At 45.9% G+C, this 15,088-nt stretch overlaps 1 protein-coding gene across 2 annotated transcripts in view; it reads right to left on the reverse strand.

The window, feature by feature from the left end:
• C1QTNF12 (C1q and TNF related 12) overlaps positions 1 to 15,088 on the reverse strand; it is a 197,401-nt gene that overhangs the window by 35,097 nt on the left and 147,216 nt on the right. For both annotated transcript variants that reach the window (XM_078642378.1, XM_078642379.1), the window contains exons 5-6: positions 10,034 to 10,142; positions 9,092 to 9,182 (exon numbers count right to left, since the gene is read on the reverse strand). In XM_078642378.1, the coding sequence (XP_078498504.1) occupies positions 9,092 to 9,182; positions 10,034 to 10,142 (200 nt within the window). The remainder of the gene's footprint in view (positions 1 to 9,091; positions 9,183 to 10,033; positions 10,143 to 15,088) is intronic.

Raw genomic sequence — 15,088 nt, forward strand, 5'->3', positions numbered from 1 at the left:
CACCTCACATTCAGCACCAAATGAGAAGGCTGCAGTGAAGTTGTTGTGTCATCGTTTATCTGCTCTTGTTCTGGGGCCCTTCCTTGAGCCCACGCACAAAACCCAACTCACAAACTAAATGCCCACCCATTGTCGTCTTTATACATATGTTGTCCTTGGTGGAAGCACTTCTGCAGGCTTGATGCTTTTCCAGAACTCCTCATTCCTTCCATTGGGAACCGCAGATGGTGGTTGATCTTTTAATAGCGCCCTTGCCTTCTTGGGAAACTTGGCTGGCTATACGTTTCCAGGTACCTTTGATCCAAAGGGGAACATCGTTCCATTCCAATGCAGAGTAAATTCAGGATCATTTGGACTCACCCTTGCAGAATGGTGCATGTTGTTTCCAAAGCAGAAGTGGACATCTTCAGCTCTTCCCACCTTGGCTCATTCACAGCCCTCTCATTCTCAGCGGAGTCTTCCTCGTGCAAGAGAAACTTCAATGCGCAACCCCCGAGCAATCAGTCTGCTCTCTCCCTCAAAGCAGGATAGAGGCCAACTCTCCTGGCAGCCTTGGGGCAAAGGCACAAGGTTACTGTTCCTGAACCTGCCAAGAAGAGTTGGTAGAAGGTACACCTATCCTTACACTCAAAGGGTGTTTTGGTCACAACTGATACAGGAAAAGAAGTCTTACATAATGGGCCCTATTCACATAGATAAACTACCACTTTTGTGTAATGTTACTCTTTTTCGATATATTCACAATAGGCCTGTCCTATCTTTTTATGTGCAGAGTTCTCTACCCGACTGCGGAATCTCCGCTGTTGTAAAATTACTATTAAATCACAGTTTGTGAAAATTGAAAAAGACTAAACTGACACAAAGGTGTAAGTTTACCTTTGTGAATCAGGCCCACAAGCTGGAAGTTTCTGACTGTTGTTGCACACAAATTCGTAAAAAGAACAGGTCCTCCAAATGCATTATCTTCTTCAATTCTAATGACCATTCTAGCCATGGTGGTGAGTCCTTAGACCTCCACTTCTCAGTGATGATGCCTCCAACGAGCCAAAGAACATCAAATTCTCAATGGCTGTATTGTTCCTGCAGCTTCACCACCTCCCGGCTAGTGCCACAATTGGATCAAATGCAAGTCATATCTTAATACCGGCTCCAATGCTGCAGGTATGAAGAAAAGGTTGTGTTTTCCTACATTAGCGAGAAACGTAACAGACAGTCTGTGGCGAGGGAGAAATACCTCATCATTGTACTAAAGAACATGGCCACCGTTGTACTCTGGGACACGGCGTTCAGTTTACTGCACAGTATGTCCATCTCCGAGCTACAGAACATGTGCATCATTGTCCATTGTAGTACTCAAGAATTGCACATCTTAGTACTACTGAAACTGAACTTCATTGTACAACACATTGTAAAAGCATGGTTTGTAGGAATCTCAGAAGTAAATAGGAAATACTTGTATTTTGAAAGTGTTTTATACAGGTTGAGAGAGAAACGGTGGGCAGCAAGAGGGAAGGATAGACGTTGCTACAATAAATGCAGAAGATATAACGATATGATAGAGCACAAACATTGGAGGAAAGATGCTTGGCTCACTAAAATATACAAGATTGCCTACTTTTCTGAGAGACTGAAAAGAAAGTGTTCTTTAAGGAAGCATGCAATAGCTGTCAAGTTGACCTTCAATAAAGACACATAAGAATATCAGAACAAAGCAAATCCTATCTGTGGCTATGATGTACACGAGTGTTATGTAATCTTAAATCAGCAGAATTGCTGGAGAACATTGAATGGCATTCAGGAAGACAGCTAGCTTAGGGTAGATAGAGAGCTGTTAAAGGGTCAAGAGACAGAAATCACTGAACAATAGTTTTAGGCTGAATATGCTAGGATTAGATGGGCGTATCACAGAGATGTGTCCATTTTACAATAAAATAAGAGAATCACACCTGGTGACCCTGCAAAGGTGGGTAGTGACGGAGAAAAATGTATTAGACATTTTAAGAGCTGGCGTGGATGGTGGTTCAACCTTCATCTGCAAAGTGGTGACATTTAGAGACACTGGAGTCTATTCACAGAGGTAATTTGGAATATGTAAAGTGTTACTCCTGTAATACTCATTTAAGTACTCTTTCATGCCTTTTTTAAATTAGCCCCAAAACATCTAAAATGGGAGTAATCAGGGAATGTTCATATCTAATTAGCACACACAGAAAAGTCCATGCCCTCATTGCACTTTTGCTAATAGAGTGTTACAATTTGGGGCTGATTTTCCAAGGTATGTAAGTCTGTAACGCTACTCCAGTACTCATACATGCTTTTGTAAATTAGCACCTTCTCACTGGCCAAACATGGCACTGTTTTGAGGAGCTGTCCACCATTGTATAAAAGGTTGTGGTAGTCTGTCTCCGAAGAACCTGGCTGGGAAGGAGGGGGTAATTTGGCATTGGAAATATAGTGTGAGGTGTGGAACAAGGTACATGCCTGTGATGGGGATATCACTTGGGGTCTGTTAAAGAGCTTCAGTCGTCCTTCCAAGGTGCCTTATGTCTGCGAAAAGGGCTTCTGAAAATCCTGCTTTTTTCTTTTAAACTTTGCAAGTTTTGTACTTTGCAAAACTTCTAAAGTTTAATTTAAAACATGTGAATTTCTGATAAGTTGAGAGAATTTTTAATTATTGAAATACAAAAAGCTAGGTAAAGACCTAACCAAAGGTTTTTCTTTAATATATCTTATATATCATTAACGTGTGACACCAAGATACTGGCTAAAGTCATCTTTCTTAGTCTTGAATTTATTATTCCCTAGACTGACAATCCAAGCTCAAACAACCTTGGTCCCTCTTGTGGGAATTATTATATAGAGTTCTAGTCATAATGGAGTTTGGAGAGAATATCACAGCATGGATCAGAATGCAATACAAAGCACTTGGCGAGGGTAAAACCAATAATATTGTGTCTGAAACCTGGAAGCTACACTGAGGGACTAGGCTGGAGGGACCCTTATCACTCACCCTATTTCCAATCATCTAAGTGTGTTGCATTGTATGGCACTTTTTAAAAAATATACTATTTTAAAAGCTCTGGATTAATAAAAGTAAGTAGTCCGGAGTTAAACTCATTGGTGGATGCAATTAGCTATACAGTCCCCCTGCCTGAATTAAAAGCCTGATTCGTATCCGCTTAGAGCGGTAAGGTGCAGTTTTAAAGTGCTAATAGATATCTCCTCGGGCCAGGTGTTGTTCCTTAGTCGCCTGCTAGGGCTCACCAGTATGATTATTGGTACGAAATCTGATCTAGTATACTTTTGCTACTGGTGAATGGCCCTTCCTGTGCACTTCTGCACTTGATGGAAAAAAGCGATGCCGCCACCTAGGAATAATAAAAAAAAGTGTCTCGTGCAAATTAGACATACATATCTTAATCTATTTGTGGCCTAAGTCCAGCATCTCATTGTTAGATTCGGGTTAGGATGTACCATGCTGGTTGTGATGTTCTATGTCTTAGCCTGTCGAGAGACTATGAGATCTGTTGTGAATCTTAGAGTGCTAATCTGATTAAATGTATGAACTTCACCACTATTGCAAGTTTACAGACATTGGTTTCAGTAAAACACAAGTCCAAGGCCTTCTTACAAGACTGTCAGACAGGTGAGCCTTATAGAACTATCTACAGACAATATATTATTAACGTTATCTCAGCCTAGACTGAAGTTGCCAGAAGGGCTGAATACTAACACAGAATTCCAACCTGCAGCTGGTGTCAATGATTTATTGCATCAGCTCTGTGCTGTTTCAGTTAGCAGGGAACGTGATGCAGAACAAGGCAGAGGGCAGCTACAATGCACTCTGGTTGGGTTCTGGTATCCAGCATGAAGATTATACTCATATAGTTCATAGATTATACTCAGTTCAATGACTCCATCACAGACATCGTCAGCTCGCACGCCTTGGCCTCCACAGGCTACATCCTCCTCAGAGACACGAACTTCTACCTCGAGAACACCAATGACAGCAATTCCACCACCCTGCTGGACAACCTCACCAACCTTGGACTCCAACAGCTCATCACGACACCCACCTGCACCACCGGACACAAGCTTGACCCCATCTTTTCCGCCAGCAGTCACGTCACCTTCAACCACACCATCGAACTCCACTGGACCGATCACCGCTGCATCCACTCCTCCTTTGAGAAAAACACCACACACATCCACCCGCAACAAATCCTCCCCCGCAGCTGGCACAAGGTCACCGATGACCAGCTAATCACCACCCTCGTCCGAGGCCCACCAACCGACCACACCGACACAGCCACCCACAACCTCAGGCAATGGATCGACGACTGTGCCAACGTTCTCGCCCCGATCAAGAAACCCTCGAACAGACGCACCGACAGAAGGGCCATCTGGTTCACCACCGACCTCCAGACATCCAAGCAGACCCGCAGAAGAGTCGAGAAGAAGTGGCACGATGAACAGACACCGGACAAACACGCAGCTCTCAAGAACGCCAGCCGCAAGCACCACCAACTCATTCGAACCGCCAAAAGGACCTCCTTCAAGGGACGCATCGACAACAACACACACAACAGCAAAGAGCTCTTCAACATCGTGAAGGAACTCGCCAACCCCAGCTCCACCTCCAACGACATCCCGCCAACACAAGACCTCTGCAACTCTCTAGCCACCTTCTTCCACCGCAAGATCATAGACATCCACAACAGCATCAACACTCAAACCCCCCTGACAGCCACCGACACCTCAGACTCACCACCCCCAGTCACACCGGCCTCCTGCTCTCCTGGAACAACGTCAACGACGAAGACACCATCAAAACCATGAACACCATCCACTCCAGCTCTCCGTCAGACCCCTGCCATCACCACATCTTCAACAAAGCGAGCTCCATCATCGCACCCCAACTCCGGAAGATCTTCAACAGCTCCTTCAAGACCGCCACCTTCCTGGAGAGCTGGAAAAACGTAGAGATCAATGCCCTACTCAGGAAACCCATGGCAGACCCAAAGGACCTCAAGAACTTCCAGCCCATCTCCCTGCTCTCGTTCCCGGTGAAAGTCATAGAGAAGATCGTCAACAGACAACTGACACGCTTCCTCGAAGAGAACAAAACCCTGGACTCGTCCCAATCTAGATTCCGCAGTAACCACAGCACCGAAACCGCCCTCATCGCCACCATTGACGACATCAGGACCCTGCTGGACAGCGGCAAAACCGTGGCCCTCATCCTCCTAGACCTCTTGGCCGCCTTCGACACCATCTGCCACCACACCCTACGAACACGCCTCCATGACGCAGGGATCCACGACAAAGCCCTGGACTGGATCACCTCCTTCGTCACCGACAGAACCCAGAGAGTCCGCCTCCTTCCATTTCGATCCGAAGCCACCAAGATCACCTGCGGCGTGCCTCAAGGATCCTCCCTCAGCCAGACCCTCTTCAACGTCTACATGACACTGCTCACCAACATCGCCCGATCACACAACCTCAACATCGTCTCATACGCCGACGACACCCAGCTGATCCTCTCCCTCACCAAGGACTCCTCCACCGCCAAAACCAACTTCCATGAAGGAATGAAGGCCATTGCAGAATGGATGAAGAACAGTCACCTGAAACTGAACTCGGACAAGACGGAGGTCCTCATCCTCGACTCCACCCCCTCCGACGGGGATGACTCCTGGTGGCCAGCCTCGCTGGGAGCTATGCCGAGAGCCACCGAACACGCACGCAACCTGTGGCTCATCCTGGACTCATCACTGTCAATGACCCAGCAAGTCAATGCCGTCTCCTTCTCCTGCTTCAACACCCTCCGAATACTTCGCAAGATCTAAAGATGGATCCCCACCGGAACCAGGATGGTCACCCATGCCCTCGTCACCAGCAGGCTGGACTACGGTAACACCCTCTACGACGGAACCACGGCCAAACTCCAGAAAAGACTTCAACACATACAGAACGCCTCTGCACGCCTCGTCCTTGACATCCCCCGCCACATCACTGCCCACCTGAGAGACCTGCACTGGCTCCCCGTCAACAAGAGGATCACCTTCAAGCTCCTCACCCACCCTCACAAAGCACTCCACGAGGCCGGACCAAAATACCTCAACAAACCACTCACCTTCTACACTCCCAACCGACAGCTTTGCTCTGCTGACCTCGCCCTCGCCACCGTTCCACGCATCCACCGAACGTCCACCGGCGGCAAATCCTTCTCCCACCTCGCCGCCTAAACTTGGACCACCATTCCCATCCACCTGCGACAGACCCAGGACCTGCTGACCTTCAGGGGACTTCTCAAGACCTGACTTTTCGAACAGTAGCAGCTTCCCCCATCCCCTTTAGCGCCTTAAGACCCACACGGGCAAGTTGTGCGCTCTACAAATGCTTGATTGATTGATTGATAGTGAATAGAGAAAATGCTCCAGAGTGAAGTTCTTAAGAGCGGTTGCTCTATGTTTGCTAGTAGGCAGATGGCAAGGGTTCCATCAAAAGTGTTAGGCAAGTCAAGTTAAGTAGGTACTAACTCAGTAAAGAAATACAATAAACAATGCACCAGACAGTAAAAGTCAAGAGTAATCCCATGTAACCCAAGAAAAAACTAAACTAAATTAACTGACCTGCGATTTAGCAAAGATGATACCTCTATGTGTGTAACCCATATTTCAGGTTGCTACCTTTCACGATTGCATAGGACAACTCTGCTTGCAGTTATAGCACAACGACAACGGATCCTTCAGTTATTTAAGAGAGCCATCTCATTACATTTTACTGTGCACTAAGGTTACATGTAAGTTTGGTAAAAACAGGAAACGAGGAAAAAAAATGTATTTAGTTGAAAACATTTTCCATTGCTTTTTTCGTGTATGGGATGGAAATACACGTTTTGATACAAACAGGAAAACAGAGGGATATTAGATCTTGTGTGTTGGATTCGCCTGTTATTCTGTGAAATTACCTAAGAGATGGAGAGTGTTATATATGACGTGTCAGGATATGAACACCTTTGCTCCACTGAGCACGAGTGGGAATAATGTGTCTATCCAGAGTTCAGGACCTCGAAAAACTGTGTTGTTACTTCACTTGGGAACAAGGAATGAGGCCATTTCTGTGTGGTTAGTTTTTCCTGAAGGCTGTCTGAGCCTTGAGAGGGAGGTGGAGGGATAGAGGTTCATATTAGACGGTGGCAGATAAAATCTATGTCCATTTCTGTCCAGTTTGCACAGGCCGTAATGTTTGTGTGATTACGGTTTGGTATAGTGGCTCTTTGGTAACACTAGGCAGAAACTATTGGAGTGTATTTTTCAAGAAATTGACTATTCGGCAGAAAGTATTTGGTGCACTCATCACGTTTCTACTTATATCACCAAAGATGTGCCCCCCGTTGCAACGCATGAACAGTAAAGTCTCTATTCCATGAAGTGGAGATGCGGTGATCAACTTAAAACAATGGAGCTAGACCACTGGTTGACACATGACGCGTATAAACTTTGGGCATCTGCACATTATAGTTATGGAGAGAGCTTGCCATAGATCTGCCCCCTATCCCCTCCCCAAGTCTTGCCACCTCACTCCTTGATAACTGTCTACGTCTTCGCTGCCCCTTCCTGGGCATGCTTGCTGTGTCCAGTGCCAATCCCAATCAATCAATCCTTCAGGATTTATAAAGCGCAGCTAATCACCCGATAGGGTATCAAGGTGCTTGCAGGTCCCAGAGGCTTATTCGAACAGCCAGGTCATGAGGGCCATTAGGAAATCTGAAAGCCCCACTCTACCTCCTTCGCTTTTTCTGTAGTCTGCTGCCCCGGGGATAGGAGAGATCCCATTTTCTCGCCTCCAGGCTGTGCACTGACTGTGGGAAGTCAGGCTGCAGATACAGGCGTTTGTGCTGCTTTAACTTTCATTAGTGCAGTCAAAGGGAAGCGAATCAGCAGGTTGTAAAAACAGATGCACTGCATTCAGCTATTTCTTCAGCTTGTGCCGTCCCTGACACTGTGGGGCACGTCCCTTTCAGTGTACGGAAGACTGGCCTCTGCTGAGGACTGGAGACGCCTTTATCCTTTGTACTCCTGTACAAGTTCTGTCCTAAGTGACAGCAGATGTCATAGGTCAAAGACATCACATTTGGACACCAAACATAGCAGCCAATCATAAAAAGCAAATATACACTGACTAAAAGTTAATCAGGAGATAACCTAAGACATGAAAAAAATGTGACCTTTCTCAAGATTTACATTTATGTAAGGCAGGGAGGTGTATGTGTGTTTTCTAGGTACGTATGGTATGCACATCTAAACAAGAAAATACACCAATAATGGGCATTTATATAGTCCACATACACTAACAATGGGCATACACTTTTCACAATACAAAGTAACTCTTTTTGGGCACTTAACAGTTTGCTTTAGTTACTACCGAACCCAATGGCACTCACTTGATTAACCCAAAAATAATGATTGATTGAGTTGAAACCTGCTGGGATTCAGTCTGACGCATTGCAGGTTCCAAGCCCCTGTTCCACAGATAACCAGTGAGCTGGCTTACAAGCATGTGAACCTATGACTTGTAGGTAACATACACAGTGCTCTGCATCAGGAACAATAACTTGCTAAGCTTTGATATGATAAATCAAACCAGATTCCATACAGTCCTGTGCAGCACGTGCATAAACCCACTAGCTATCTTATTCTGTGTCATGCTGGATGCACAAAGATGACTGCAAGAGGTGTTTTACGCCCTTCATTAGCTTAAAATACATCTGTTAATCTTTTGTGTTAAAAGTCATTGTCCAATGGCACTTTGAGGTATTAATACATGCCATTGGCACGCTGGTTTATGGTGATATGGTGGCGCACTGGGACCCTAATCGGTTCTATATGTTTTTTAAACTATAAGTGTTTCTACTTCTTGGATACTGCTCCTTTAATGTACATACTTGCCCATCCTTTTGGTCACTGGTCCAAATAATGCTTATGTATCACAACTTCTGCTCTCTCCTAAGCCCCTAGAAAATTGTGAGCTCCTTGGAAAAGCAAGAATGGCATTGGATGCATAGTGGTCAAGGCAGGTCACTCACGTGTAGCGGTGGCACAGGGACTCAATGCAGATCAGAACCCGCACATTATCTCGAGCTCGCAGCTGCCCCTTCGTCTTCATCTCACTGTGATCTGTGGGGAAAATATTTTCCATTATTTAGGCGGCACACAAAGGATATACAATAACAAGGCATCTGGTCACAGTAGGGTCACTGAGACAGAAAAAGGCAATAAGGGGAACAGCGCGGATGGTGAATAAAGGCTTAATGCAGAGTTAGGGTGACTGGAGGAAAAGATTAAGTAAAGGTAATGAGCACACAGGCATAAATAGGGTGAATTGCAGGAAGAGACCAGACAATTCCACAAATTTAGTGCAAGGAACGATTTGCTTAGGGACAAAACATTAACAATAGCACACATTCCTCACTGTTCTACATTTCACCTGCCTTTAATTCTTCACTCTCTGCCTTTTTTCTTCCTTATTTCCATGTGCCTTTTCTTTGCTTCTTTCCCGTCAATCATGAATCTAGCTCTCTATTTCTTTACTTCATTCCTTAATTATGTATTTCTTTTTTTCCCTTTACTTCCTCCTCCTATCTATTTGTTTCCTCCTTTGTATGTTTAGCGCTTAACTTTCTCTTGTTTCCCTTCCTCCCTCCTTTTCTTCCTTTGTTAGTGATATTAATCCTTTCCTTGTGTCCTCATTTCCCTTCTCCAGTCCTTTACTCAACTTTTACTTTTCAGTTTGTGCTTGTATCCTGAAAAGAGATATTTCCTCCATCTACAGGGCATTGTCTCCTCTGCGGAGGCTAGTTGTGTCTCTCCAGGATCTCCCATGTGAGGTTTACCTACTTGACAGCCCTTTTATGCCCAAACATCCCTATCCTAAAGGATATGAGGTCCGGCTTGCACTATGTTGAGTAAGTTAAGTACTGCAAGGCATTTGAGTTGCACAACCACAAAGTTTGCTTGGCAACACTCACCGATGTGGACGTTGGCCGAGAACTGGTAGATTCCTGATATTGGTGCAGTGAAACGACCCGCTCCCAAGTTCATGCCGGAACCCCTGAGGAAGGCTCCTTTAGCGATAGGCTGCGGACAATAATGACAAAGTGTTACACCAATGCAATATCTTGTAAGGGTTCCTGTGATGTCCAGTGATGACCATGTTAATTTCTAATGGCAAACAACCTTAACTGAGTGTGAACACTACAGTTAACTGTGTAAACCTTAATGCACTTGGAAATGTTCAGAAAGTTTGTTTTCTATTTTATGTCATCAATGAGCTTCTAACCAATTAGAACATCAATTTACTTTAGGTACCACAATTTGGCCCCTGCTGTGTCTGTTGCTCCTTTCCTCCTGCCCACACTGTATCTGATGCCCAATCCATCCTGTACTCGTTTCAACATTTGTTCTGGTGCCCCTTCCTATTAATTATCTGGTGACCCTTCTTTTGTGCTCGCACTATAGCCATTACTTCTGCCATCTCATCTATGCTATTCCGTCTACCCCCACCCCATCCTATGCCTGCTGTTGCCCCCATTATAACTATATGGCATTCTATGTCCCCTCTACCCTTCCATCCTGTATATGTTGCCCTTCTTTGTTTTTTTTAGAGTTGTTCTTATTTGTTCATAATATCAATTACAAACATATATGTTGTGTATAAATATATACAGTGCTTAAGTGGGCCGGTACTGTCCGGTACTGAGTACCTGCACTTTTTAGGTTTCGCCTAAGTGAAAGCTGCGCACTGCGCAGCTTTTCGTGCAGGCGAAAACCTAATGAGAATACTACGTGGCTTAGGAATCCGCCCTCTGCTCCATTGGCTAGCTCCATAAATGGAGGCTAGCCATTGGAACAGAGATCTGTCCGTCATGGCCGGACCAGATTCGTGGGCGTTCTCGCGATTTCTTCCCTCTCCACCCTTTTCTGATCGTCATCGCGGCGGTGGGTGTGTGTTAATTTTTTTTTTCGTGTCGGCCTGTTTTGTTCTTTTTAGAAGTGTCTGTTGCTGGAGTTGGCTGCAAGATTTAAGTTCCCACGAAGCGATCAGGTAAGGAGCATTATATTTATAAATGTGTTTTCCCTTTGTATGTTTACGTATTTTGACGTTTTCGCTCTTAATGTCTTTTTTCTGTTTCCTTTGTAGGTTTGGCCGTGTCGTGTGAGCTGTTATGCAGTTTGGCTCGTGACTTGGGAGCTCCGTTGTCCGGGTAAGCTATTTTCTCCTTTTGGCACCTAATGTCTCTTTTCTGTTTCTTTTGTAGGTTTGCTAATTTTTTTAGGAGCTGGTATTTCATGCTGAAACGAAGATGCACTTTATATCTAGGTAAGTGTTATTTTTTCCGCTTTGCACGTTGTGTTTTAACTTTGTATGTTTAGCTCTTTGGACGTTTTCGCTGCTAATATCTATTTTATGTTTTATTTCTAGGTTTGCCCGTCTCCTGTGAGCTGGTATTTCCTGCAGAAACGAAGATGCACTGTACATATAGGTAAGTTTTTTTGGGTCTAATTTTCTTTCTTAGCTTATTTTTAGTTGTTGTTTAGGATTTAAATAGCTTAGTGTTAATAACTTATATTTTTGTAGGGGGGGAGGGGAGTTATCTTGGTTTGGATCGATATTTAAAATTGGTTGTTTTGACGAAAGTGCTATTGATGAAGTTACGTCCTGTGTACATCATTTGAATACGGCAGGGTGGGGCACGCTTCTCCGGTAAGCTGTAACTATTAGTTGCATGTGATATAATACAAACTTAGACGCTGCTCACAAGTAAACTCTGTGCGCTACTTATGTGCACAGAGTTTTATGCATTTATCTCAACTTTTGGTTTACCTTCTCTTTGCTCAAGTTTGCTTTACAGGACATTGTGTTAATATGTTGTTTCTGAGCGCAAACTTCAGTGTGAATTATTTTTTTTTAGCAACGCTTCTTACGTCCACAGACTTCTATGCATTTATCTTGACTTTTGGTTTACCTTCTCTTTGCTCATGTTTAATTTACACACCATTGTGTTAATATGTTGTTTTTAAGCGTAGACTTCACTGAGGATTATTTATTTATAGCAGCGCTACTTACGTGCAGAGTTCTATGCTGAAATTTATTGCATGTAAGCTTTTTAGAGTCTTAAACATTCCACGCACGTCACCACTAAATTAGATATATTGCGTGCAAAATTTAGTTACAGACATTTGTTGTAACATTGCGTGTTTTACCTTCACTATTTACGTGCATGTGCACTTTTCAATATCTTTACACACACATACTAAGTAACGTGACGCAGGGAATTAGCACAGTGACATCTTGTAAAATATAAGAGTAGAACAGGAAGTGGCTCTTGCCCCCTCCCCGAAGTCATAGAAAGTATTAGTTGCATGCGCTACAATACAAATTTATACGCTGCTCACAACTAAACTCAATTTACTTAATAAACTAATTAAAATATTCCACATTTTTGGCACGTTATCCTAATGTTCAAAGCCTTAGCTAAGGTTGCATTTCCGCAGTATTCATAAGAAATGTATTGCTTCTTTTGCTTGCGCTTGTTATCTTTTCCTAACACTATCATTTATTTACACAGGAGCAAAAAAACCTCTAACCATTTGGTACAGCTGCACCATCGCCTACACATCTTAAAAGTTCGTTCAGTGAATACGGTACGTTCATAATAACAAATGCTTGTCTAATTTACTTTATGCATTCTTCTTTGTATTACTTGCTGTCTGTACTATGCATTCTTTACTGCATAGTTACACACAAACTTTCACTCGTGATGCTAACTTAAAGTATTGTTTGTGAGTGAGGTCTGCACTAGTGAGGTCGCATTCAAAAGGAGAGATGACAAGCCTAAAGGTAAACGAAAACATGTAACAAAGACTTTGTTCACAGATCCCTGCAGCAGATGCCTTCATGTACTAGGCCACCAGACGCAACATACATATCTCTCTCACTTTTGCCCTCCCTTTCAATCTCTCTTCCTTTTGCCCTCCCTCTACATCTCTCACACTCTTGCCTTCACTCTCCATCTACCTCCCCATTTTCTCCTCACTCTCTATCCTGCACTCTTTATCTTTCCTTTTCACACTCTTGTTCTTGCCCTCCTTCCTGCTCTCCTTTTTTCCTATCCTCCCTATCCCTTCTGCCTTCTCTCTCTCTATTCACTCTGCCCTCCTTCTTGCTCTCTCTCTCTTCTGCCATCCCTCTCTTTTCTGCCTTCTTACTCCCTTCTGCCCTCCCTTTCCAACTCTCTCTTCTGCTCTCTTTCACCTTCTTGTCCTCCATCTCTCTCTTGTTCTCTCTCCTTCCTGTCCTCTCCTCCTCTAGCCCTCCTTCTCCATTCTGCCCTCTCTCTCCTACCTGCCGCCCTATCCTTTCTGACCTCTCTCACACACTCCTACCTTCTCTCCTGCCTTCCCACTCCTTCTTGCCCTCCCTCTCCCTTCTGCCTCTTTTCCTTCCTGCCCTCCTTCTCTCTCCTGCCCTCTCTTCCTTTTGACCTCTCTTCCTTCCTTCTTACTTCTGCCCTCCTACATGCCCTCCCTTTCCCTTCTGCCCTCTCTCTTCCTTGCCCTACCTCCCTCCCTCCCACTCCCTCCTTTTCCCTCCCTCCCATTATGTTCTGCTGTCTTACTTTTGCATTCAATCTCCTTCTTGCACCCTCTCTCTTTGGCACTCTATCACCCTTTACACTTCTTGGCCTCTCTCCTGCCCTCCCATCCTTCCTGCTCTTCCTCTCTTTTGCCCCTCTCTCTTGCTCTCCACCACCTTCAATCAATCAATCAGTGACACTTATAAAGCGCGCTACATACCCGTAGGGTCTCAAGGCGCTGGGGGGGGGGGGGGTGCCGCTACTGCTCGAACAGCCAGGTCTTCAGCTTCTTCCTGAAGGAGAGGTGGTCTTGGGTCAGGCGCAGGTCGGGAGGGAGGGAGTTCCAGGTCTTGGCGGCCAGGTAGGAGAAGGACCTTCCTCCCGTAGTCGCTCTTCGGATGCGGGGGACGGCGGCGAGGGCGTGGTTGGCTGATCGGAGGTGGCGTTTGGGAGCGTAGAAGTTGACTCGGCTGTTGAGGTAGCTCGGGCCTTGGTCGTGTAGGGCTTTGTGTGCGTGGGTGAGGAGGCGGAAGGTGATTCTTTTGTTGACGGGGAGCCAGTGAAGGTCTCTCAGATGTCCGGAGATGTGGCTGGTTCGTGGGATGTCGAGGATGAGTCTGGCTGAGGCGTTCTGGATCCGCTGGAGTCTCTTCTGGAGCTTGGCGGTGGTACCGGCGTAGAGGGCGTTGCCGTAGTCCAGTCGGCTGGTGACGAGGGCCTGGGTGACGGTCTTCCTGGTCTCGGTGGGGATCCACCAGAAGATCTTCCGTAGCATGCGTAGGATGTTGAAGCACGACGAGGAGACGGCGTTGACTTGCCTGGTCATGGAGAGGGAGGAGTCCAGGATGAAGCCCAGGTTGCGTGCATGGTCTGTCGGTTTGGGTGCGGTGCCCAGGGCGGGAGGCCACCAGGAGTCGTCCCAGGCGGAGGGTGAGGAGCCCAGGATGAGGACCTCCGTCTTGTCCGAGTTCAGTTTCAGGCGGCTGGTCGTCATCCACTCGGCTACCTCTTTCATCCCTTCGTGCAGGTTGGCTCTGGCGGCGGCGGGGTCGTTGGTCAGGGAGAGGATCAGCTGGGTGTCGTCGGCGTAGGAGATTATGCTGAGGTTGTGTTTGCGTACGATGGCCGCGAGGGGGCTCATGTAGACGTTGAAGAGGGTGGGGCTCAGAGATGATCCTTGGGGGACGCCGCAGATGACTTCGGAGGCCTCTGACTTGTACGGTGGTAGGCGGACTCTCTGCGTTCTTCCGTCGAGGAAGGAGATGATCCATTCCAGCGCCTTGTCCTGGATTCCGATGTTGCTGAGGCGCCGTACTAGGGTGCGGTGGCAGACCGTGTCGAATGCCGCGGAGAGGTCAAGGAGGATGAGGGCCGCTGTTTCTCCATTGTCCATCAGGGCTCGGATGTCATCGGTGGCGGCGATGAGGGCGGTCTCGGTGCTGTGAT

Source organism: Lissotriton helveticus, chromosome 5_1 (genome assembly GCF_964261635.1).
Source record: "Lissotriton helveticus chromosome 5_1, aLisHel1.1, whole genome shotgun sequence".
Taxonomy (NCBI): Eukaryota; Metazoa; Chordata; class Amphibia; order Caudata; family Salamandridae; genus Lissotriton; species Lissotriton helveticus.